General features: G+C 39.7%; 2 protein-coding genes across 4 annotated transcripts in view; one reads left to right on the top strand and one right to left on the bottom strand.

The window, feature by feature from the left end:
- Positions 1-27,973, bottom strand: part of LOC127418410 (ADP-ribose glycohydrolase MACROD1-like) — a 91,371-nt gene that overhangs the window by 33,933 nt on the left and 29,465 nt on the right. The gene's annotated exons all lie outside the window — the stretch shown is intronic.
- Positions 254-26,384, top strand: LOC127418408 (leucine-rich repeat transmembrane protein FLRT1-like). The gene is made up of 3 exons (XM_051659064.1): positions 254-1,258; positions 16,998-17,428; positions 23,795-26,384. Exon 3 carries the CDS (start codon positions 23,922-23,924, stop codon positions 26,067-26,069), a length of 2,148 nt encoding a protein of 715 aa, XP_051515024.1. The 5' UTR covers positions 254-1,258; positions 16,998-17,428; positions 23,795-23,921; the 3' UTR covers positions 26,070-26,384.

Below are 27,973 nucleotides of genomic sequence, written 5' to 3'. Positions count from 1 at the left end.
AGAAGGGATCAGCAGTGAGAAAAAAGGGCATAGCAGAAACAACATGTTGGAGGCACACAAAATAAGTTAAAAAAAAAAAAAAAAAACTACACACCATGAATGGAGGGTTGGACAGAACAAAAGAGTAAAAACATGCAGAGAGATTTATTATTTTATTTGTTGTCTTTATTTTCTTATTAGATATATTCATACATCTAAAATCTTTTTTTATACTTGCAACAGTTTTTTTATTTTTTATTTTGTATTTTTTTTTAACTGTAATAATTTATATAGGAAACACAGGAATAAAACATCAAGAGTGCCTGTTCAGAAGAGGTGATGGTCAAGTATTTGGAACGGAAGTCTGTGTTTCTGAAATAGCCTGCCATCGTGGAGATGAGGTGAAACCCAGGGAGAGAGAGAGACGTCGTGTGTGTCCGAACAGATGCCCTTAATGTCTGACACTCCAGAACCCTGCAGACACCTTGGCAAATTCATGCAATCGCATTCATTCACACACACACATGCACCATGCATACATTACACATAGGCCTGCTTGCTCTGCAGTAGATGACTTCATAAACATTTACATCACATATCTAAAGCAGGGCTAGAGTGACATGTGGGTCAGAGTCAATCCTGCCCACAGTTCAGTGCACTGATAGTTCAGGACATGCATACCGCACACACACACACTGCTTCACATGCACTCCTAGAGGGAGAAAACACAATGCCATGCATTAAAATTTTATATGACATGACCACAAATAAGGACAAAAAGCAACGCTGATATTGTTGTAAACAAATCACAGTAATCCATATTCAAAAGGGGAATCAAAGTCGCAATAAATATGCAAACGCATCAAATGACTGACTGGGTTATTATTATGATTATGCATTTCATGATCTCAATCCTAAAAATGCTTCATCCACCACGACGTCGTGTACAATTCAGAGTTGGTGTATTTCATTTCACATGTCAAGCAAATATTTTGTTTCAAAATTGTTTTGCACAAACAGTGTGCCATGTTCAATGTGCCAGAGGTGGAGTGGCGGGAAAGAGAGAGAGAGAGCGAGGCTCTTTGCTCTGAATGACAGAGAGCGCGCGCGCGAGAGAGAGAAAGTCTGAGCGCGCGCGACGGTCACAGCAGACCTGACTGACTGGAGTATGAAGCTGTGAAGTACACAAACCCATTAGAAAAGGCGACTTAGAACAGAAGAAAATAAACATTCCTCACTGAACACAAACGGAGGAAAGATGCCGTTTGCCCACACTGAGGTATGTTGCTCTAAACTGTTTCTCATATAAGCTACTTGTTACCAACGGCTTAGGTACGTTTATATTTTGGTCTGCCTGCCGCCAACTCTGACTTTAACTGAAATGATGTATAATAATGTATTTGATACACATTATAAGCGTTGTTAGGAGAATACCGAGGTATTTTGGCTGCATGCGAAGCCTTTAAATTCGTCTTTCATTTATTTGCTCTTAAGCGCCTGTTTAATCAGTCTGAGGCAGCAGCCACACACACTTTAAATGCGGCGCTGTGAATTAAGCACTTACAGTCGTTTATTTTAATGAGCTGTTATTATAGGCGTGTATACTGCGTATTCTGACAAAATGAGTTTGTTCTCTTCATGCTGGACATTTAAATAATACTAGCTATATAAGCTAGAGAAGATTTGCATTTGTTTTTGCACTTTGAAACCTGGTGCAGAGATGGGACTGGAGCTCAGCTCTATAATGCACGTGTTTTTTTGCGACTGTATTCTCGCCAACTCTCTCATATTAAGAATAAAGATGATAAATAAAGGGATAGTACAGCTGCATAGAGCATCTATTTAAATCCTTGGATATTAAGAGTCATTTTTATGGCACAGATTATGGACATTGTCCTTGACTGTAATGTGATTTCAACTGAGAAACATCATTGAAGATGTAATTTTATAGGGGTTGTAAAAGAGAGCAGGAGGCTTGAGTTATTCCATGTATTTTTATTTTATTCTTTACTATGTAACACATTTTTATGTCATGTCTGATGGCTATATCCTGTTGTTTGTAATTACATTCTCTGTAAAGTTCTTCTTTTTAACAGTACAGATTTGAACAAGAGACAACATCTGTGTAAAGAAAACGGGGGAAAAAAGAGGGAGTTGCAGTTTGGTTGCAGCTTATTTATGAATGCCAAAGGCACTCCAGTGTAAACCTTTAGGGAAGTAATTTTTCAGAAATGAAGGTGTTGTAATTGTAGAGCGAGAGAGAGAATGCGCGTGTGTGTGTGTGTAGTGCACATGAACAGTATGTGTGTTAACATGGTGGTAACCTCTCTATATTTTATCACATTTCCTTATTTCTCATCTTTTTTCCTATCCTGTCGGTAACAGCCAGGAAACAGTGGGGGTTTTGTAGACTCGCCAGCATGAGCCCATAGCTGTGCCAACACAGTGGGCAAGTATGTAACAAACACACTTTACACTGCATGAAACAAGTACAGCAAGGCCTGCATCATGCATGCACACATGCGCATACGCACACACACACATGCCCCCTCCAAATACAGTTTGGGATCACAACAGAGTACCAGCAGAACTACGCTCAGTTCGCTTTATTTTTTTTTACATAAGAACCTTTGAGTCGGGGCCTGGGTAGCTCAGTGAGTACTGATGCTGACTACCACCCCTGGAGTCCCGAGTTTGAATCCAGGGCGTGCTGAGTGACTCCAGCCAGGTCTCCTAAGCAACCAAATTGGCCTGGTTGCTAGGGAGGGTAGAGTCACATGGGGTAACCTCCTCGTGGTTGCAATTAGTGGTTCTCACTCTCAATGAGGCGTGTGGTAAGTTGTGCGTGGATCACGGAGAGTAGCATGATCAGCAGTTACATAAATACTCAAACCAGCCCATCTAGCACCAACAATAATGCCACGGTCCAAATAATTGAGATCACATTTTTTCCCCATTCTGATGGTTGATGTAAACATTAACTGAAGCTCGTGACCTGTATCTGCATGATTTTATGCACTGCACGACTGGCTGATTAGATAATCGCATGGATGATTGTTGGTGCCAGATGGGCTGGTTTGAGTATTTCTTTAACTTCTGATCTCCTTGGATTTTCATGCACAACAGTCTCTAGAGTGTATGGAGAATGGTGCAAAAAACAAAAAACATCCTGCGAGCAGCTGTTCTGTGGGTGAAAACAGTTTGTTAAAGACAGAGGAGAATGGCCAGGCTGGTCCAAGCTGACAGGAAGGTGACAGTAACCCAAATAAACACGCGTTACAACAGTGTTATGCAGAAAAGCATTTCTGAACATACAACATTTTGAACATTGTGGTGGACGGGCTACAACAGCAGAAGACCCCTCCGGGTACCACTACTGTCAGCTAAGAACAGGAAACTGAGGCTGCAGTGGAAACAGGCTCACCAAAACTGGACAGTAGATGATAGGAAAAACATAGCCTGGTCTGACGAATCTTGTTTTCTACTGCGTGATGCTGTCATGTCAGAGTGGAGCATAATCTCTAAGGAATGTTTCCAGGACCTTGTTGAATCCATGCCATGAAGAATTCAGCTGTTCTGGGGGCAAAGAGGGGTCCTACCCAGTATTAGAAAGGTGTACCTAATAAAGTGGTCACTCAGTGTAGTATATACACCGATCAGTCACAACATTAAAACCACCTGCCTAATATTGTGTAGGTCCCCCTCGTGCCGCCAAAACAGCGCCAACCCGCATCTCAGAATAGCGTTCTGAGATAATATTCATCTCATCACAATTGTACAGAGCAGTTATCTGAGTTACCATAGACTTAGTCAGTTCGAACCAGTCTGGCCATTCTCTGTTGACCTCTGTCATCAACAAGGCATTTCCATCCGCAGAACTGCCGCTCACTGGATATTTTTTGTTTTTGGCACCATTAATGAGTAAATTCTAGAGACTGTTGTGTGTGAAAATCCCAGGAGATCAGCAGTTACAGAAATACTCAAACCAACCCGTCTGGCACCAACAATCATCCATGTGATTATCTAATCAGCCAATCGTGTGGCAGCATTGCAGTGCATAAAATCATGCAGGTACAGGTCAGGAGCTTCAGAGAATGTTCACATCAACCATCAGAATGAGGAAAAAATGTGATCTCAATTATTTGGACCGTGGCGTGATTGTTGGTGCTAGACGGGTTGGTTTGAGTATTTCTGTAACTGCTGATCTCCTGAGATATTCACACACAACAGTCTCTAGAGTTTACTCATTAATGGTGCCAAAAACAAAAAATATCCAGTGGATGGCAGTTCTGCGGATGGAAATGCCTTGTTGATGAGAGAGATCAACAGAGAATGGCCAGACTGGTTCGAACTGACAAAGTCTACGGTAACTCAGATAACTGCTCTGTACAATTGTGGTGAGAAGAATAGCATCTCAGAATGCTTTGGCAGCACGAGAGGGACCTACACAATATTAGGCAGGTGTTTTTAATATTGTGGCTGATCGGTGTATGTATATGCTATTTACTATATTACATTTTATGATATGTCAGCATATCGGCCACCCTGCACTCTGGATATCGGCATCGGCCATTAAAAAACCCATATCGGTCGACAACTAATAATTTTAATCGATTGACATCACTAGTCTTTACATTTATAAATGAAAGAACACCAGCAGCACAGTGGTAACTCAGTTAAAAGCCAAACAAATTACAAACAGTACATCTTAAAGATTCTCAGCTACAGCAAGGGGCAGAGCATACAAACCGACGAACAGACACACAAGCCACAAACTTTTTTTTAAAGCTCTTATTTATTACAACCACTGCTTACCAAGTGTTACACCTTGTCCTAACCAGATGCAATGCGATAAGATTCCAGCAACACGCAGTTGGTCTGTCCACACCAAGTGCGACTAGACACTATGATATTAATACACTAAAATGAGGTTAACTGACAATAAAATGTAGAAAATGGAGCAATTAAAGATGAAACAGTGTGTTTATTGAACGGAACTTATTTTCTCACTGAAGCTGCGTATGGTCATTCTCTTTCTACGGCAAACCCAAGGAGATAAATACACAATCACACACATACACAGGGCAAAGTTACTTTATGAATCGCTTCCTAATTCAATCTGTTACGATTGTTTATGTTAACGCGGTACTCCTCTTGTTATTTCGCCGATCTCCACGTGACAGGGAAGTGGAAAGTCAGAATGAGCCAGTAGGTCTCCCCACTGCCATTCTGAACTGGTGTGTGTGTGACAGAGCTCCGGCTGAAGAGAACGATACCTCAAGCACAACATTCAGTATGTGTGTGACACCCCCAGCCAAAATCAAGTTGTTGTGAACCAGCTAGTGAGATGCAATTTTTTGAGTTTAATATACTGCAATAAGAATAATTTTAGATCCATTTGGTGACTGTGCTGGCTGGCGTGATGTTGCAGAAATAGAAACCATTTCAAAAATAGAAAGCCCTGTCGTTCGTCATGTGTCGTGGCTGGATAGGACAAAAACTCTGATTAAGATGGAAAAGATGCATTTTATCGAGTGTCTCGGCATTGTGTCTGGTTAGAACACAGTGTTATCGACTAACTTTTTTGTTTCTAATTAATTGTTTTGTCAAAGCCACTTTAAACAGGTTTGTATGTGTTAATTCATTTAATAAATTAGAAATAGACAATAGATGGAGATGTGAGACCTGCCAGTTGCTGGTGAGTGGTTTGTGGCTGGCAGACAGAAGTCTGTGCGTCAATGAGTGAATCATGATCTAGCTATCGACAACAGTTCCTAGAGCGCCATATATTTTTTCTGATATTTGCTAACAGAAAGGTTGTTTGTCGTTTGTAGCACATAATCGCAAACATCACACACAGACCAATGCCACTTTGTCATACCCTCGTACAATATTCAAAACAGAAACAATCAAGCAGTCTTTCGATACAGCATCAGTGTGTCCATTCAATACGCAACTACCACTAAACCGCAATAATACAGTGTTCGCTCATGGTTTCCAGCCTGGCAGTTGTAATAATTTCACATTTGATTTCCCAGACTCCCTAGCATTACCAAACACTTTTATCTGGAGCTGTTAGGCTACCTCAGTGCTCTCAACAACATTGTTAAAAGTTGCAAGTGTGCCATGCAGTTTTTGAAAATGATTTCTGCTTGCAATTTGTAAATACGTTTATGGGTGTGATCTGACTCTGTTGAATACCATCTCTGCTAATTTGTTAGCGAGAATGGTTCTGTTGTCAATAACCTTGTTACTTACCTGTGGTAAAAACATGGCAAAATGTTTTACGTTTTTAAATCCTCTTTCCCTTTTCATCAGGGGCAACACAGAAAAATGCAACAAACACACTGAACTACATCAATCATTTCTATTTGATAATGCCACATTGCCCAGTTGCAGAATTAAAGTGAATGTTTACGCAACATTAATGACGAAAACCAAAAGAGAACTGAACAAGGTTATGATAACAATTCTCTTCTTTTAATTCACCTACTCTCTTATGGCACACTGAAACTTCAACAAATTATAATCATAATTGCAAAAGTTATTGTTTGATTATGCATTATAGTAAGGAGAATAATGCTCAGCTTGAGAGAGAACTGAGCTCCTATTAATGTGCTTTTTAAAGGCAAAAATGCACTCAGACTCCTTTTGCTTTCTGGTGAGGGAACAGCACTCACACAACAATGAGTGTTTTTGTCTTATCCTCTGCCAGGCCGGGGTTGTCACAGACACAGGATCTATGTCAATGTCATTCATTTATCAATGTGTCCGTTTTGGTAATTGACACAAAAGTAATTTTTTATTTCGCTGGAATCAAACGATCTTCTGTGTGCCTCGCCTGCCTTTAACCATTCAAGAAAAGACAGTATTGTCTGAGAAAAAGTATTATAGAGGAGATTGTGTCTGGGGGAGTGTTTGTAGGTAAAAGTGGTCTCAAAGAGTTACTTGTATTGCTCTAAAAATCAATGAAATGGAGACGAAATGAACCTAGTGAATGTGGTATTGGGTAAATGGACAATGACTGAAGGGGCCCTGACCAGTGCGAATAGCTGATTTTTATTATTCCATGCAAAACCAGCAACAAGTTCTGAATTCTCTTGTAAATTTGCTTTAATAATGCAACTAGTTTTGAAGTTGCTATAACCATGTGGCAATTTCAACTGAGAGGTTAAGTAATGTGAATCCAGACACAACCATGTCACAACTGATGTAAAGCATGCCTATAGACTGCGTTTGGTTTAAAGTATGCAGATTGAAACCCTACAGCCTTTATTGAAATGCACAGTTTATCAACCCCCAACACATGCTTGTTAAATCATTACAACTCATTTATAATTTACATGCAGAGAGACCCATTCAGGCAGAGTTACATTTTTTATTTTTATGCTCTGTTACTTAAAGTGATACTGTGTACTGTGGGAAGAACACACAATTACATGCACATATACACGCACACAGCATGGTGCCTTGCAGTTCGGCTCTAAATGAGCTATAAAAAAAAACAAATGCACAGGCCTCCCATAGGAAGTCAAACACTGTTCGACGTAGTAGAGATCGCTTCTGAACATGCTTTGTTTCGGTTTGTCAAACATGTGGGCAACTTTGTTCACTGACCTACAGTAAATGCATGAATTGTCTTTATATAAAAACTGCCACTTTTTATTCAACCCTCAGTGGGGGCTGTTTGTTATGACATTTGTTTGCTCTTTCTTGCTGAGTGAAATGCTGATAAGAGAAATGTACCCACATTAAGTAAAACTCAGACAACCTAATTATTTTTCTTCCCGTGCACACACACTGTTTTTGAGTGTTTGTGTTTGATGTTCATAAACACTGACTGAGGGACAGCAAGAGGTATGATTGGTTTGTCTATGTGTGTGTATGTGCAATAGCATGCTTGAAGACAGAAAAAGGGAGAGCAGTGAAGTACCTAGCACTTAAATTGTCTGCTTATTTCCAGTGACTGCATCATTTACAATGAAACTGAGAGTATGAGTGAAAGGGAGCAAAGAGGAAATAGGAGTGGAATGGTCATGCCATGCGAGAGAAGAATATTATTGGAAAGAGATACTGTAGCGAGCTAGTTAGAATGTGTCAGTGTAACTTCACTAGACAGTGATTTAGGTATGTCAGTGTTCATGCATAATTCTAATAAAAGCCCATTTCATCCATCTGGAAGGGTGGATTGCACAGTTAAAAATCTTTTATTTTTATTGGAACCAAAAAGGGGAGGTTGATGGAGCAAAAAAAAAAAAAAAAAAAAAGAATACTGTAATCAAATGAGAAAAACAAAATGGATTAGTTCAAAGGAGAAGATGAGAAAAAGACTGGACTTCATGACAATGACAAACGTCTGTCATATACAGGTGCATCTCAATAAATTAGAATGTCGTGGAAAAGTTCATTTATTTCAGTAATTCAACTCAAATCGTGAAACTCGTGTATTAAATAAATTCAATGCACACAGACTGAAGTAGTTTAAGTCTTTGGTTCTTTTAATTGTGATGATTTTGGCTCACATTTAACAAAAACCCACCAATTCACTATCTCAAAAAATTAGAATACATCATAAGACCAATAAAAAAAACATTTTTAGTGAATTGTTGGCCTTCTGGAAAGTATGTTCATTTACTGTATATGTACTCAATACTTGGTAGGGGCTCCTTTTGCTTTAATTACTGCCTCAATTCGGCGTGGCATGGAGGTGATCAGTTTGTGGCACTGCTGAGGTGGTATGGAAGCCCAGGTTTCTTTGACAGTGGCCTTCAGCTCATCTGCATTTTTTGGTCTCTTGTTTCTCATTTTCCTCTTGACAATACCCCATAGATTCTCTATGGGGTTCAGGTCTGGTGAGTTTGCTGGCCAGTCAAGCACACCAACACCATGGTCATTCAACCAACTTTTGGTGCTTTTGGCAGTGTGGGCAGGTGCCAAATCCTGCTGGAAAATGAAATCAGCATCTTTAAAAAGCTGGTCAGCAGAAGGAAGCATGAAGTGCTCCAAAATGTCTTGGTAAACAGGTGCAGTGACTTTGGTTTTCAAAAAACACAATGGACCAACACCAGCAGATGACATTGCACCACAAATCATCACAGACTGTGGAAACTTAACACTGGACTTCAAGCAACTTGGGCTATGAGCTTCTCCACCCTTCCTCCAGACTCTTGGACCTTGGTTTCCAAATGAAATACAAAACTTGCTCTCATCTGAAAAGAGGACTTTGGACCACTGGGCAACAGTCCAGTTCTTCTTCTCCTTAGCCCAGGTAAGACGCCTCTGACGTTGTCTGTGGTTCAGGAGTGGCTTAACAAGAGGAATACGACAACTGTAGCCAAATTCCTTGACATGTCTGTGTCTTGATGCCTTGACCCCAGCCTCAGTCCATTCCTTGTGAAGTTCACCCAAATTCTTGAATTGATTTTGCTTGACAATCATAAGGCTGCGGTTCTCTCGGTTGGTTGTGCAACTTTTTCTTCCACACTTTTTCCTTCCACTCAACTTTCTGTTAACATGCTTGGATACAGCACTCTGTGAACAGCCAGCTTCTTTGGCAATGAATGTTTGTGGCTTACCCTCCTTGTGAAGGGTGTCAATGATTGTCTTCTGGACAACTGTCAGATCAGCAGTCTTCCCCATGATTGTGTAGCCTAGTGAACCAAACTGAGAGACCATTTTGAAGGCTCAGGAAACCTTTGCAGTTGTTTTGAGTTGATTAGCTGATTGGCATGTCACCATATTCTAATTTTTTGAGATAGTGAATTGGTGGGTTTTTGTTAAATGTGAGCCAAAATCATCACAATTAAAAGAACCAAAGACTTAAACTACTTCAGTCTGTGTGCATTGAATTTATTTAATACACGAGTTTCACGATTTGAGTTGAATTACTGAAATAAATGAACTTTTCCACGACATTCTAATTTATTGAGATGCACCTGTATTTATAACGTTGATGCGATACTCACCTCAGGAGAGGTAAACATAATATCAAACAATAATAGAAATGTGAGATGAAATGCGCTTTTTTTCTCCTCTAAAAAATAAAAATGGGACAAATGTGGAGGAAGAGGAAAAACACACAACAGGATTGGCAGAATAAGAATGTGGTTTAGCATTTACCCATTCATTAGGGACCATCAGAGAGAGAGAGAAAGAGATGAGTGGTGGAATTTAGAGAGAAGGTGGAAAAGCATAAATTATTTCAGTGGCAAAACACTGCATAAAATTTAATGCACTGTATTTATATAGTAGTGTTAGTAGTGGATCTGTAAACGAGAAAGAGACAGACTGACTTCCAATTATTATAGGCGAAGTCTAAATGTGTTTAATCCATGAGGTGACTGGAATTATAATTTGCTTCATTCAGGCAATACTGGGGAAAAAAAACTTGATGTTAGTGTTTACGTATCATCAAACCACATCCCTTAAAATCCTCTGTTAAACTCAGGGTCAAGAAAATTAATTATTGTCCATTAAAATGATTGCTCTACACATTTTATAGTCAGATGAGATGTGTGAAGACAGTCAACGTTTATATGAGGTGTATAGAGTTTGACTAGCATGTTGCAGGTGCAGATATGCAAAACCAAATGCACCACTGATTGCTTCTGCCATGCTGCTTTACTCCATCTTTCACGATGAAGAAGAGGTAAATAAAGCACTCTTCCTATGCACTACAGTTCTTTCTGATGGTATTTATTTACAGAAGATCTCACAGCACACAGTCATCTTGCATTCAGACATGTAAAGAAATGCAATGAATACAGAGAGCAGAGACGTGTCGCAAAAAAAAAAAAACAGACATCGGAAACAAACAAAAAAACCTATGTTTTTATGTCATGTAACAGAACTATATGCGCTGTAAGGATGAATGTCCTTCGTCTATTTACAACTTACACTCACTCCTTATCCATGCATCCCTGTCACACTTTGCCAATAATGCAACCAGCCCTAAGAGGAATTGATGCTTGTGCGTAGGGGTGGGCCATACATGATAAACCGGTAGAAATTTGGCAACTGGCATATATTTTCGTTTATCGTCTGTATCACGATAACCCAGAATCGCCACCGAGTGGCAAAAAATGTGCACCTCATTCTATTCACGTCACATGTACGCGGTACGCATTCTGTCTGAGAAATTAAGGAGGAAGGCGGGGCGACTTCATGTGAGACTGAGAGAATTGAAGAAACAGGGTTTTTCAGGTATTGAACATTACTGCAGTCGCTCAAGCGAAATTTCGGGCAGCCGAAGCAAATTCAATGACATTCTTCTTGCGTTCTGAATATGCTTCTCATCTCACACACACAGCTGTGTATCACGTGGTTGCCACGTGCAAGTCCACTCCAGCAGGCTTCCGGATTGTGCTCCACAGACAGGAGAACGCAGAGCGTGTGATTACTGGCACTACTCAATCCAGTTTCTCTCTATTGCGGCACAAACTTCAAAACTTGTGTGATCCATTTGAGTTTTTTACCTTTAAGCGATATGGAGGAAGTCAAACATCTCAAACAGTGAGACAGCCTTGCATTCTAAGCAACACTGACAAGGTAAACAGCTAAAACAATAACTACGTTTCCATCCAAGGATTTTTTTGTGACAAAAAGTGTAGTGCATCAAAAAGTTTACCGATATAGCTGATGGAAATGCAAATTATTGCTAATATTTCACAAATGTCGACATAATATTTTTCCATTTAACTCTAGCACATAAACTCTATGTTGATACTTCAAATGTCACGAAAAACTTGTTTGGGAACACTTTGTCGAGAAAATAGGCATTAATGCAAAAATATAATGTCACATAACAGAATTTACTCCAATTGTTAGCCTGTGTTAATCATGATGACGGTATACATCCTTGAAAGCCAATTTATTGTACTTGAAGCATTACTTGCACTGTAATGAATTGGTCTTAATGGCATACCTGCACAGATCCGATGCTGCAAACACATCTGCATCATGACACTTCCAGGAGTGCCAACACAAATATGTAGTATCATACACCTGTCATTGACAAGTGCACGGAGAACAAATGAATGGCCACTGTTTGTGATTAATTTAATCGCGGTAGCCATCCGTTTATTTATTAAAGCTGCTTTTCCACACCATTGAAAATAATAGATGGCAGTCATGGAATTAACCCACAATACAAAGAAACATCATTTCTGTGCACAAAGATGTTTTAAATGAAAAATAAATACACAATACTCGGAGAAAAGCATCAGTGTGCTTTTCTGGAACACTAACATACAGCCCAATTCTATCAAATTATTGTTTAGATTACTTTTGAAAAAATGCAGGCAAAATTCCCTGGTTTAAATAAAATAAGTTACCAAACAAATAAAGCATTACATTAAAAAAAGAAATTACCAAACAAAAAAGTAATATTGTTAGACCTATATATGCCTGTTCTTTACACAAGCCTAAATTAGCCTTACCCTCTTCTGTAGGTGAAAAAATTCAGCTGAATGACACTCAGAATGTTCTACACTTTCAAGATTATAAACTATCAGAACTATTTGTCCAATGCTGAGGTCACTTTCAGAAAACTAGCTTTTGAACATTTGAAAACTTTAAATATTTTAAATCTAACCCTCTTTACCTTTTAGAAAATGTAAAATTCATTATGATGCTAAAATTAATTTTAGATGACAATCAAGTTCGTTAAAAGTTGCTGGACTAATATGCAGGAAATAATGCAGTTGTGATGGTGATGCTTTAGATTAGATGATTGTTCAAAATAACCTATTGAATATCAGGAATGTATCATACGTAAACCCTGATATTACACCGCATCAATGTTTCTTTAATAGCTGTGCACACAGCATATACACGCCGATGGATGGTCCTTATACTAAGACTGAAAGTTCCCCCACTACTTGGTGCAGGTTGCCAGCTTGAAAACGGCTATGACTATTCGCTTTTGGGTCGGAACTGGTGGCAACCTGCGATAGGCGCAACATTAGGACCAATATTACAGTCCTATCAGAAGGGCAACTGTTCCCTTTTGATTGCAATTCCTCGTCTTCTGATTGCATTTATTTGTGAAACTAAAATGACAGTAAGCTGGATAATTTCAATGAATTGTCTCAATACTCTCCCCATTTTTCAAAGACTTTGGGGAAAAAAAATTAGGGACATCTGGGAGGCGAAAGGTACACAATTAGCGATATACACTCGTTTCTGTATGGAAATGGCTTAAGGGCAGCTTTCTTTTGTGATAAACCAAAAATTATGCGACAAAGTGGTTTTTTTAAGCATGACATCATCATGCACACCATTTTTATCGATAAAAGGTCATTTGAATGGAAACAGGTAGAAGACGGCAAATGTTGCAAATTTTTTTTGACACATTTTCACTTTGTCGATAACAAAACAGCATGAAAAGTGGATGGAAACAATGTGAATGTGTCATGCGCCAACAATTATGTGTCATATGTCATGCAGATTTTTTAAACTACACATCATCACCCTTAATAAAATTCAGTTTGAATGATGTTAGAAAACAAACCGGCTTTGCTTTCAGATATTAAAATATCGTCTAAAGAGATTACTTAAAATAGCTAAATTTAGTGTTTTTTATCAAGGATAGGAAGGATATTTTTTACTCATGAATAAGATTAATTATTTCCTTTGTTGCATTGCTTTCAGAAGATGTCAGGTTTCTTGAGGAAAGTTTGATAATAATAATAATACTAGTCAACAACATCAGACTGAAATGTGAAATTTTGCATTGTGGTAAGGTTGCCTACCACTTTTTGAATACCTCCAATAAATGTTTTAACTCTTACTATGTTTGTTAAGTTCCTAATAAAGAGAAAATATTCATTAGTATTTATTTCAATTACTGGATTTAAAAAAAAAAAAAGGCATTACAATATATTTATTTAATTTATAAACCAATTTTTAATGATTTTTTTATTATTATTTTTTATGTAACTATATCATGATATATATCATTATTGTGATATAAAATTAGTGATATCATGATATAAGATTTTGGTCATATTGCCCACCCCTACGTGTGCAAGTTTAATCACAGGTAAGCCTTGAGGTTTTTGGATTGCATATGTATACATTCAAGAGATATACTTCAATCCTTTAGGCCTCTCTCTCTCTTCTCTTTCTCCATGCACCTTTAGTACATCTTTATCACATTCACAACCCACTGGCTCTGTTCAGTGCAACAACACTGCATATAATAAGGACATAAATCAGTATAGGCATTTATGCATTAATGGTTCACAGATTACAGTAAATGCACTGGTGAACATCCAAGAGGATGGAAGCCAAGAGAGAGAGAGCGAGAGCATGCACATGAAGAACTGATGGGAAAATGGGGAGACAGTAGAGACATGGGGCTTTCCCACTCTCCTCGTCCATCCATCCCTGTGACACTTTCCCCTCATCCCTGCTTCTGCCTCTCTTTGCTCCTGGTTGTTCATACTAAAAGGCTGCAGTGTGTGGGTGTGTGTTGAGAGGCTGGTCACATCACTGCATCTCTTGCCATTTTCACTCCCGTTGCTGAATTACCCCAGATTACCTTTAGCTAATTATCATCAGAGCTTAGAAAGCGAAACACACACATACACACGCACACATTACAATTCAGCACTGCAGGGCCACTGGCAGTTAAAGATCTGAGACATCACTGGACAGCCAAGAAAAAAAAAAAGACAGAACGGTACCTTTCTAGGCACATCTCATCAAGGTGTTTGTACTGAACTGTCAAAACATCTCTATGTAGCAATTATATATTTTTTCATTTCACTGCTGAATAGTAGGTAATTACAATGAGTAGACTGATCAATGAATTAGACTGCTTCCTAAAAAGAAGCTTTGAAGCATCATTAGCTCAAGATGGATCTGTCGTTTTGTGAACGTGGCAACTGTAGAATATTCTAGAGCACTTTGAATACAGTACTAGAATGCCGAGTTCTCAGAGTTGCATTGATGAAACCGCTTTAAAACACAACTGGGCTGCAGACTATCAGTACAATGTCTTAGCCTGGAGGCCAGGGGTACTAGTTTCACAGGCATGTGCTGATATGGGAGCTGAAAAATATCCTGACACACAAGTATGCCCTGCGGCCAATGCTCTACTATAACACTGTCTATCTTCGTCTGCCCGATTCAAGTCTCTCTCTCTCACACACATACAGTCATTCGGGCTATGTGCTGTTCAGTAAAATACCACAATTCCCAAGGGCTTTATTCAAATCATGTCATATTAACAGAGTTTAATGCTCTTATGTGCATGTGACTACACAAAACTCCATTTGTTTATATTGTTATGACGCTATTCATCAGTGCCTGATCTGAATTAATAATGAACTGGATTTGCTGGGAAATAATTATTTCATGATGTAAAGTCATATTTAATGATAAAGCTGTGTGAGGAACAAGACAGACCATAAAAATGTTATGCTCCTTCATGATCCTAAGACAAAGCCTAGTGAGAATGACTGCTGTATGCATGTTTATGTGTCTGTCTTTATGTCAGGTCTGTGAATTCATGTTCTTGCGGATTTAAACTCTACTTGGCCAGGCAGTCATTTCTGCCTCCAAATTTGATTCCAATAGGTTCATCAATCTTGCTTCTTTCCTTTACCTCTCCATCTGCCTCTCTTTCTTTTCCATTCTCTCTCTCTTGCTCAGCAAATGAGAAATTGAAAGGCAGAGATGGGTAGGTTACGTGCACAGGATGGTAACATTTTTGATGGGCTCACACACATATGCATACACACGAGCACGCATACGTGGACATATAACATGTTCACCCTGAAATATTCAAGGACACACACAATGGGCGACTGATGTGTCACCAATAGTCACCATTCTAATAACTCTAAGAATGGAGGACTGCTGTAACATACACTGTACTGCACTGTCCTACTCTAGGTGAACATTATCCCTGTCCATTTTCAGCATTTACTGATACACGTTTGGGAATGGAGGTCAGCACAAGCATGACTGCAGCACAGATATTACCTCTTATCATTTCCCATCATAATCTCTTCCCTAATGTGAATGCCCCATTATACCGTACATGAGCGAGAGAGGCAGAGTGAAAAAGGTGAACAGAGAAGGGCAGCGGGCTGTGTATTTTTATGGTTTTACACCGACAAGACATTTAAAGCATCTGCCTGGATAGCCTTTAAGTTTTTCACTATCTACAAGCATTGATTTTCGAAATTCCCCAATACGTTCATTGATTTTAATTAGCCTGCTTTGTCCTTATTACTCCTCCTCTGCTCTATTCCCTTTACATTAGCTGTGCGCCCCGCAAATGTTCCCTGTCTCCTCGCACACATGGTACAATGGCCCTCTACTGATCCATCTTCACCAGGCTGCTGTGGCCACATAGTGCATTACATTTCTGCAATAATGTTTTTGATCACCCCCAATCTATGACTGGACTGTGAAAAAGCAATTAGACTGGGAGTCAATGGGACCCCGAGGAGACTTTCAACATCACAAACACAAATCAACCACGTCAGGCCTGGGAATTTAAACAGATTCAGCTCACTATGATACAAAGAGAATTAACAGTTGCTGGTTCAGAGGCTGACTCCCATAGCAGCAGTTCTTGTAAACAAAAACAACAAACACTCAAAGCGAAGATCTAAATATATAAAAATATACCAAGCATAATTTTAGGCTCACCTGAAAACATAATTGGTCACAGAAATCAGCAGATTGAGTGGGGTTGGACGCCATCTTTTGTTGTCTTTCCTCAGTTTTGTCAACAGTGTGACCCACTTTGCAAAAATATATGTGTGTGTGCCTTCATTTTTGTGTTTTTGGTCAGGGCTATGGCTTAGAGCAGACTCTAAAAGAGATTTTCCACTTAATTCTGCACACTGAATTTGTCTTCACCATTTCAGAGTTGACATTCTTTGAAGTACGGTTCTTTTTAGGTTGGGCCAAGTTTAAAGAGAAATGACACACTATGAATATTAAAGTTTTCTTTCCTGGCCAGGCACTAACTGAAAATGTTGCCTTGGTTTTCTTCACAGGTAATGTGGTTTCAAAATGATGGGAAACAGCATTCCTGTATTCTGTCACTCTTCATTTAAGAAAAGACAATCAATATGATGTCAACTTTGATGGACACATTGCAACTTGAATACACATCGTCAGCTTGGATGTACTGTTGCTGTGAGGAAGTGGTGCGAGTGATTCTGGCTTCTTTTATCGACTGAGTCTGAAAAAATTTCAAAGGTTTTTCTGGGTGAAGTTATGTTTATTTCAGTGCCTACAATTCAATCCTACCATAAAGGGCTGTAATTTCCATTGGTCACTGAACCCAAAGGACATAAAAAATCAAGAAGGAAGTCCTTGAGCCCTTCAGCAATTACCTAAAATCAAGAGGATGAGTGACATGTTCAAACCCAGACCCCTCTAACCTACAAGGCAAAGGACAATGTGGGATACTCAGTAAACACAGGTAAGAACTATTGTAACTAGTTCTGATGTAAAAATAACCAACATAAAATTGCTTGGCCTGTTTCATCAGTGCTTGAATTTTCCTTGGTGCTGTTTCCTGTCCCAATACAATAAATATGTATAGAGTTAGATTTAGAGTTTTGAGGCAGGATAAAAGTCGATAAAATCTATTATGTCATCACCAGAATTGAAAAACAATCCAAAAAAGAAAGGAACTACAAACTTGAGAAGGATCAAAAAAGCCGATTTACACAGAATGAAAATGCAGGACTGATAAAGAAGGATCAGCAGGATATACAGGGGGAAAAAAATAACCTAGTACGATTAAAGATGAGTGTAAGAACAGATTACAAGAGATTAAAGATGCACAGCGGGTGGTTATGGAGATGGGCAGGATAAAAAAAAAAAATTCTTCAGTGCAGAGAAGCATTTGAGTGAAGGATAGAGGAAGTGAGCTGGAAAAAGATGAGAGCTGTAGAACAAAGAATGTAAAGCTATACCGCCTACACACAAAGTTTTTAATTCAAACTACAGCAAGTTAGAGACAGCGTCTCGCGGTCAATCCACCCTCTAAAGGGAAACCTAGTTGTTCAAGATGTCTTTCCTCAGTGCTTCTTTCTCACAGTCCCATACACGTACAAAAATAAATGCACATGCACACACATACTGCTGTTTTATTTTGCTGGCTTTAGCTAAATAGATTATAATAAAAAATAAAAAAAAATCTGTAGCATAAAGGCACATTTTCTTAGACATTCAGGAAGGTGGCTTTCTGCCATTTTCTTTCCTTTCCTTCCACATGCCACCACCCCTCTTTGTGAGAATACACTGCCAGGCCTGAGAAACAGCCGATTTTTTTCTAAAAATACCAAATGTATATACACACTAAAATTGCTCCTATTTTCATGCAACACATCTCATTTAAAAAGAGAGACAGACTTGAAGAGGAGGGAGTTGAAGTGGCAACAGTTATATCAGATACAGTATGAAAAAGAAATCTAAAAATAAAGTATTAGTTTTGCAAATAATTTCCTTAGAATGTTTTTTTTTCATCACATCTGTTATAAATGTTGTCTGTAGTCAAAGAAAACAAGATGAAATGTGTTTTCCAATAAAAGCAAGCTATTTTTCTCCTGCTTTTCTCAGTATTCCACTCGCTTGCCGTATCTGTAAACAGTCAAGTGGTTTGCATGAGTGCTAGCTCTGATTAAGGGTTTGTTTTGCATGTAGTCGCTGCCTAAGGTAACAGCGTTTGTAACCAAGGGGCAGCCAACCAACTCCCATCTGGCCTGGCCTGCAACACAAACAACCTTGAGTCCAACCCCATAGGATGGCAGGCAACAATAAGAATGAGGCCCCAGCAGAGTAATGCACACACACACTTCACACACAAACACTCAGAATAGCAAACAGGTACATTAAGTTTAGTGACACAGAAAAGAGTGTTTTAATGCTGAGGTTGCGTTAACCGAAAATTTTCTGTCATTGAATGATTTTTTTTTTAGCAGTGACAGAAAAATCTGAAGGCCATCCGTCATTTTGACGGATTACACGGAGGGTGATCTATTGTAACTTGTAACTGTAATTCCCGCCCCTGCCAGTTGGTGGCAAGTGCGCATATTAATTAGCTATTATCTAGTATTGTCTCATCTTTGATCTCAGTGCTTAACGTCTTTGTCTTGTGTAGCTTTAGTAACCGCTACATACAATTGTAAAAATGTCACGGCAGCTGAGTGTTAAAAGTTTCTTCAAACGGCCAAATAGTTGTGATGTCGTTGATAAAAGAGGTGAAAAAACAGGGGCTGATGCAGATGCGGTGGAGGATGAAGGACAAACAACAGATAACATTAATCAGTCACCGGCAGTTAATGTTACGGGGCAAGCAAATGGCAGCAGGGAGGTCAGGAGGGAATACCGGGTTCAGTGGGAGCAGGAGTTCACGTGGCTAAGGAGGGAAGGTGGCAAAATGTTCTGTGGCATCTGCATAAAAGCTAACATGAGTAACGGATTTGTCCAAGGGTGCACGACGTTGCAGAAATCAGCTTTGAATGATCACAAAAGTAGCCATAGCCACATCGAAGCTTCATGGGTGGTCAACCAGAGCATGGCAATGGTCAAGCATGTAGAGAAATCACAGGCTGCCTGTAACGAGGCATTAAAAACACAGCTTAAGGTTGTGTTGCATATGGCAAATACAAACACTCCGAGCCACCTATATCCTAACCTAATACACCTCTTAGAGTCTGCTGGGTGTCCAAACCTGAACAGTGCACACACGTACACCCACCATGACACTGTTAGTCAGATCGGGGAGGCTATAGCAATGACCATAACCAGCGCAGTGGATGACCGCCTCGTGAACAGCAGATACGTTGGGATAATAGTAGTTGAAACTACTAATATCACGGTTGAGAAAATGCTGATCACATACCTGACACTTCAGCAGAGAGGGGAGCCTGAAACTGTGTTCATTGGAAATCATGTAATACCCTCTGGCACTGCAGAATGCATCACAGCAAAAATAAAAGATGTGTTGACAGGCTGTGGTGTAGCTATGGCTCGGGTAGTTGGACTGGGAAGTGATGGAGCAAGTGTGATGGTGGGTCGAAAGGCTGGAGTTGCACAACAGCTGCGTCAGAATGACTGTCCCTACCTCATAAATATTTACTGTGGTGCGCACAGAACGGCACTGGCTACCTGTGATGCCTTCAAGGCTGTGTGTGAAATAGGGGCATACGTCACCATTATTAATAACATGTACACATACTACAAGAATTCGCCCATTCGAACACACAGATTAAATTAACTCCAAAACTAAATGGAGGAACACAACATGTTGAGCCTAAAACAACCATCGGCTATGTGCTGGCTGTCATTGGAGAGGGCAGTTAAGGGCATACATGCCAACTGGGTTTCTCTGGTGTTGGAGTTGGAGGAGAAGGAAGCTGCGAGAGACTGCCCGGTAGCTAAGGGTATTAGAAAACAGGCAGACGTACAGAACTTTTCAGTTTTGCGCACAGAGTACATCGCGGAGGTCACCAAATCTATCAGAAAAAGATTCCCTTTGGAGCATGTGGGCCTCATCGCTGACCTCGACACCGCACTCAATGCATCTCGCTATCCGGGTGCTGACAACGCATTGAAGAGCTATGGGCTGGATGCTTTGGAGCGCATCTATGCTACTACGGGTCACAGAGGGGTGTGGCTGTGCCACTGGTGCAGAAGGAGCGCATGCTGCGGGATTTCCTCCCGGTGAAGCGAATGCTTGCAGGATCGGGAACTCCTACATTCAGAGAGTCCTGAAAACTTTTGATCGCTTCCCTGGGAGAAATGTTTCCCAACTTCAAAACTTCGGCTGAAGTAGCGCTAGTAATTCCAGTCTCCAGTGTGGCAGCAGAGCGCGGGTTCAGCCTCCAGAACTGAATTAAAACGCAAAGGCAAAGATGTAAAATCTAATGACAATTGCCTCAGCATCAGTCTTCCTTGATGCGTTTCATTACGCACAGGCGAGCACCCAGTTTAAGACGATGTGGACCAGGAGGAAGGTTTGAGTTGTCGACTGAGTTTTGTTCAGTTCATTTTTTACTTTTTTTGTTCATATTTTAATCGTATTTGTTTTTTGTAACAAATTTGTAATATTGCGTTGTTCATATGTTGTGTTTTAGTGGCCTCCGCTGTCATTGCGGGGGGAAAAAAAACATGAATCTGCTTTGTGTGGTGTCTCTGTTGTCTGTTCTCTTCATAAATAAATAAATGCATAATCTGCTATATGCTCGTCCTGTTAGTTCATGATTAAAATGAAAATGTGAATGAAAATAAAAGCTATTAAATGTCTTATTATCATTAAAATATGAAAATTAAAATGACGGGTAATAATAGATTATGACGGAATTTATAAAGTCTAACGCAACCACTGTTTTAATGTCGCTATACTGAAGCATTCAGTAAAAAAAAGCACATAATGATGTATTATCTAGCATTATGACACAAAATAATTTCATTTCCCCAAAGAGCTTTAGAAATTTGAAAACACAACTGTGTGTAAGGTTTGTAAACCTACACAACTTGCTTGCGATATTACATATTAGGCCTACTTGTTTATGATACTATATCGATATCTGGATCGCAATACGATAATGTGTTTGTGATTCAAAACTGTAGTATATTGCAATCTTTTACTCTTCATTCATGTAATAAAAATACTGAAAAAATACTTCACTGCATAATAGAGCCATAAAAGTCTGTCAGTAAAAAAAACTATGTGATGGAATAGAATACCTTGGTGCAGCATGTTTTTCATAGTACGAAAACGCTTGTAGTCTAGATGTACAGACAACCTCACAAACGAAAAAAGTTATAGGGCTCTATTTTTGTGACCGCGGTAGTGCAACCATGCACTACTTATTATCTAATTTCGTGAGTGTGCAAATACTAAGCGCAATTTTCATGCCAGCCCAAAGAGCAAGTGGACATGGGTTGGAGTGTTTGAGCTATCTGTGGGTGTATGTGCGCAAACTGTAGGTGTATTTTATGTTAACGAAGGTGTGCAAAGAACAATTTGCTATTTTACTGAGAAATAGGCCATTAAGCTAAGACGTTTGAGAACCACATCTATTCTCGCCAATGTCTAAACTCAGTTCCAGCATTTGCAGTTTGGGGATTCTACCAGCAGATGGTATCAAAGAGATATCGATCCCTTTTAATACTAGCCATGATTTGTGTGTCAGTATATCAATATGATTTATAATAATACTTTTATTTTGTATAGCATCTTATAGAGAAACATATGACAAATATACATATACAACAATGGGAGAGACGCAAAGCATATTTCAAACAGGTAAGACACGAGTGAGCAAGACAAGGGCCGATAGTCCTAGAAAGGCCATGAGAACATGTACAACACAAACATCGCGGTCTGAGGCAGTCGGCAATACAGTCACAGAGCAGGGCATGCATTGCATACAGCCCATTTACACTACCAGATTCTTATGAATGGGCTGTCTTTTTTTTTTTTTTTTCCCTTTTCTCCCCAGTTTGGAATGCCCAATTTCCAATGCACTCCAAGTCCTCGTGGTGGCATAGTGACTCGCCTCAAGGCCATGCCCACTGAATTTGCATGCATAACGGATCACATATTGCTGCGCTTTGGGCATAGTACTCTTAAAATAGGGCCTCTCAATTTATTTTCGAAGCTTGTTCTGAGTTTGCATTTTGGTCAAATAAATATAATTGAGTGCTCACTGAACAAATATGGCAGTACATTTCATTTTGGTTAGAATATGGTTGGTTAGAATGGTGGTTGAGTATCGATGCTTTATTGTGAGGTAAAATATAAAACTTTGAAATATAAATTTTCCCCCACCTCTAAAAATTCAATTTTGTATTGATTATTGGAAATTGATTTAATATTTTGTAGATTAGTAAATATTCCACTTCAGACCTGAAGGGACTGCTTAGATACTGAAATAATATTAAAAAGAATTTCCAGCCTGATTGCACATACTGTATTTCTCTTCTTTCTCTTTTTTTTTTTTTTTTTACTCTGATAAAAGTCACAAACAAGACTCAGAGAATACATACACAGAAAATTCACAATTCCAGCCAATGACTAGTTAAACTAGTTAAAGATCAGAGTGAAATCTCTGTTGGGCATTTCATGTATTCTCTTTGAATAATTCATGCTATTTTGAAAACAATAACACCAAGGAACAGCATCCATTATGCATGTCAATTTGTTGTAAATGTCTGTGGTTTTCATCCAAATCTCAATTGCAAATCAGACAGAAAAGAGGAAATCTATCTGACCCTTCCGTGAACTTTCCAAAACTTGGGCTAAAATTAAACCAGTGATTTATTCAGACACGGTTCCCTGTAACATTTGAATTGTAATATGTCTTAAGGTCAATCTAAGAATAAACTTGTAATTGTGTTTCAGGATCTCAAATGCCAATCATATTTTAATATGCTCATAACAACCACCTCAAACCTGCAGTTTTCAATGTTTAATGCAGTAATGTAATAGCTACGTTCACCTCTCTTCCATCAATCCATTTATTTAGCTTGGTCTCCATTCATTTGGCTTTCTCTCTCAATTCCTTTTTTTATTCTAATGTCTCTGTCTTTATGCACCATATAAATCAGTTGCTCCGTTAAATTTATCTAGTGAGTCATTCAGTTGGTGACTGATTTTCTCTGATCTTGCTTACTAAGCTCTTACCACCTTATGATGTTTTTTAAATTTAAGCACAAGTACTGTAGAAATCAAACTGTATACTTCATTACAAGCATGTGGATTTATAAATGCATTGTACTCTACAGTATACCTACTAATACAATCTCTGTTATATTTCTATATTTCCCACAGGCCTTGTGAGTGGAAGCAAAAAAGGACAAGAAAGACCTGTGTACCCCCAATTACTGTCTACAAAGATTTTTCAAAAGACATTGGTTTAAATTAACTGAAAAGAGAGTGGGGTACATTGTCTGGAACTATGGCCGCAGAGAGCCTTGTTGAACTCCGTGATTGGTTGTTCCTACTTCTCCTGTGTTTGACATTATTGGTTGAAGTCCTCGAGTTTGCTGCAGCAACGGCTGCTGCTGCTGAGGCAGCTCTTGGGGAGGCGGAGCTTCAGGGAGACGTGCCATGTCCCTCTGCTTGCAGGTGTGATGATGGCTTCATTTACTGCAATGACCGTGGCTTGAGTATCATCCCTCCATTACCACTAACTGCAGCCGTGCTCTACCTGCAAAACAACCGCATTGACAACGCTGGGCTACCGACATCCTTAGAACAACGAATGACTGTCAGAGTAGTTTACCTTTATGATAATGAACTGGATGATTTTCCAACACATCTGCCTCCATCCCTACGGGAACTTCACCTCCAGGACAATAATATACGAACTTTACCCCGTGCTGCTCTTGCACGTCTCCCCCTGCTGGAGAAGCTTCACATGGATGACAATTCCGTTTCGACCGTAAGTATCGAAGACAAAGCATTCGCCAACAATCCAAGGCTGCGCCTTCTTTTCTTGTCACGCAACCACCTCTCAAGTATACCATCGGGACTGCCTGCATCACTTGAGGAACTCCGGCTAGACGACAATCGAATTTCAACTATTCCAACGCATGCATTTCGAGGACTCTCATCTCTAAGACGTCTCTTCCTCGATGGCAATCTATTGGCGAATCAACGAATCGCAGATGACACATTCTCACGGCTATCTAATCTGACAGAGCTCTCTCTGGTTCGTAATTCGCTCCAGGCACCACCCTTAAATCTTCCAAGCATGCATCTTCTTCGGCTCAATTTACAGGACAATGCCATAGCCCACATGACACAAAGTTCCCTGGACGGCATGCGAAGACTACAGAAACTGGACTTATCAGGCAACAATTTAACGACTCTTCCAAGAGGTTTGTTCAAGGACCAAGACAGTCTTTCACAGTTACTTGTCCGAGGAAATCCCTGGCACTGTGGCTGTAACCTCCGTTGGCTTCATGACTGGTTGCATGAGCGAGGTTCATCAGTGACTGTGAGAGGTTTAACTTGCCATGGACCAGAGAAAGTAAGAGGTATGTCACTAAGGGATCTTACCAATCAACTGGAAGACTGTGAGATCAGTATTGATGGTGCTGGAGGGATGGTTGGAAATGATGGGGCAAAAAAAGATAAAGGCAGTTTTCCAATACAAGCACCAGCTACAACAACCCCTCCACTTCCCCAGGGGTCTCTTTATACCCTCAGATCCAGGCGACCAGTACACAAGTATCCTGATATGGGACAGGATGGTCTTGGAGGCGGAAGTAGCATTGCTGGTAAATCATTATTAATCAATGTGAAACCTCTCTCACCAGAGACAGTCCATGTTACCTGGCAGGCTGCACAACCGGTTCCTTCCTTCAGGCTTTCCTGGCTGCGACAGGGCAACAATCCTGCAATGGGCTCAATCACAGAAACACTTGTGCCAGGGGATCGCCGTGAGTATTTACTCACACAGTTACAGCCCCAGTCAAGCTATATTATATGCTTGCTGCCTCTCTCTGCAAATGATGGTAAAAGAACCTCCTTCACGGCAACAGGAGGATTTAACATAAATACAAACTCAGAACATGAGCATCCTGCTTGTGCCAAAACGGAGACAGATGCCCTACAGCAGCCCATTTCAGACCAGAACAGTGATCAAGGAGCTGACCAACTGTCAGCCCTACCACTTGCTGGAATTATTGGAGGTGCAACAGCATTGGTGTCTTTGTTCTTAATTTTTGGCATCTTCTGTTGGTATGGACACCGTGCAGGGTACCTTGAACCAGTTGACAATTCCATATACGGTAGAGATGTTGTTGGATCGCGAGGTGCCAGCAAACATTATGATGACTATGTACAATCTGGAACCATAAAAGACACCTCAATCTTAGAAATCAGGGCTCACGGTTTTCAAATGACACCAATGCCTGCCCAACAGCCTTTGCAGCCCAAGGCAAATGTTGAGGACATGACATACATCCATACTATATTTCCCCCTAATAATACAACTCTTTATAGGAGCACTATGAACCACACAGGAAATCCAGGCTATGGAACAAATCGAGGGTACAGAGAAGGGGGAATACCAGACATAGATTACTCATACACGTGATAGCCTTTTTATATCCCCCTGCCTGTTCTGTTCCTGTCTTCAGGTAAAGCAGTCTGGGCAAGGGTTCTTTCTCCCTAGGTTCCAAAGTAGGGGTGTGCTGATTCTATGGGGACTGCATCCCCCCACCCCTCATCTGTCATACTCAATGTTATTACTGGATACTGGATTTCAAGCAGATTTTTATCAATCTAAATATGTATATTTAATATAACATAGTTAAAACACCATTGGAGAATAAAGATTAATGTAAGATTAAAGGAATAGTTCACCCAAAAATGAAACCTAATTTGAATCCTCACACTAATGTCGCTCCAAACCCACATGACTTTCTGTCTTTTGTGGAACATAAAATGTTTTTTTTTTTTTCAGTTAACATTTTTTATTGACTCAAACATATAACAAAGAAACAATGCAACACACAGTACTGTGCAAAAGTTTTAGGCACGTGTGAAAAACTTTCAAAGTGAGGATTTCTTAAAAAAAAATGACAAATAGTTTTCATTAATCAATTAAAGTCATACAAAGTCCAGTAAACAGAAAAAAGCTAAATCAATATTTGGTGTGAACACTTTTGCCTTCAAAATAGCACCAATTCTCCTACTTACACCTGGACACAGTTTTTCTTGGTTGTTGGCAGATAGGATGTTCCAAGCTTCTTGGAGAATTCGCCACAGTTCTTTTATTTATTTAGGCTGTCTCAATCACTTCTGTCTCTTCGTGTAATCCCAGACTGACCCAATGTTCAGTGGTGGGCCCTGTGAGGGCCTTGCCATCTGTTGCAGGGCTCCCTGTTCTTCTATTCTATTTGCAAAAGGAATATTTGGGAGTACAAAATGTATATTTCCTATTGACACATTAAAGTAGCAGATATAAATTACCATCTTAAGACAAATGTTTTTGTGAAACATCTTATGTGCCTTAAACATCTGCACAGTACTGTATATACATTGAGTCAACATTGAACCCCCACTATTATCCTTCCCCAATCACCAACCCCACCTCGACCCCCAAATAACACCCCTGTGGTCACAAATAGAATACACACACACACACAAAAAAATAAAATAATAATAATAATATATATATACAGGTGCATCTCAATAAATTAGAATGTCATGGAAAAGTTCATTTATTTCAGTAATTTAACTCAAATTGTGAAACTCATGTATTAAATAAATTCAATGCACACAGACTGAAGTAGTTTAAGTCTTTGGTTCTTTTAATTGTGATGATTTTGGCTCACATTTAACAAAAAACCACCAATTCACTATCTCAAAAAATTAGAATATGGTGACATGCCAATCAGCTAATCAACTCAAAACACCTGCAAAGGTTTCCTGAGCCTTCAAAATGGTCTCTCAGTTTGGTTCACTAGGCTACACAATCATGGGGAAGACTGCTGATCTGACAGTTGTCCAGAAGACAATCATTGACACCCTTCACAAGCAGGGTAAGCCACAAACATTCATTGCCAAAGAAGCTGGCTGTTCACAGAGTGCTGTATCCAAGCATGTTAACAGAAAGTTGAGTGGAAGGAAAAAGTGTGGAAGAAAAAGATGCACAACCAACCGAGAGAACCGCAGCCTTATGAGGATTGTCAAGCAAAATCGATTCAAGAACTTGGGTGAACTTCACAAGGAATGGACTGAGGCTGGGGTCAAGGCATCAAGAGCCACCACACACAGACATGTCAAGGAATTTGGCTACAGTTGTCGTATTCCTCTTGTTAAGCCACTCCTCAACCACAGACAACGTCAGAGGCGTCTTACATGGGCTAAGGAGAAGAACTGGACTGTGGTCCAAAGTCCTCTTTTCAGATGAGAGTAAGTTTTGTATTTCATTTGGAAACCAAGGTCCTAGAGTCTGGAGGAAGGGTGGAGAAGCTCATAGCCCAAGTTGCTTGA

This window comes from Myxocyprinus asiaticus, chromosome 27 (assembly GCF_019703515.2).
Source record: "Myxocyprinus asiaticus isolate MX2 ecotype Aquarium Trade chromosome 27, UBuf_Myxa_2, whole genome shotgun sequence".
NCBI classification, from domain to species: Eukaryota; Metazoa; Chordata; class Actinopteri; order Cypriniformes; family Catostomidae; genus Myxocyprinus; species Myxocyprinus asiaticus.
This window is presented reverse-complemented; position numbering and strand designations above follow the sequence as displayed.

Excerpts from the sequence above, each read along its gene's own strand:
- LOC127418408 (XM_051659064.1), top strand. The coding sequence starts at position 23,922 with ATGGCCGCAGAGAGCCTTGTTGAACTCCGTGATTGGTTGTTCCTACTT.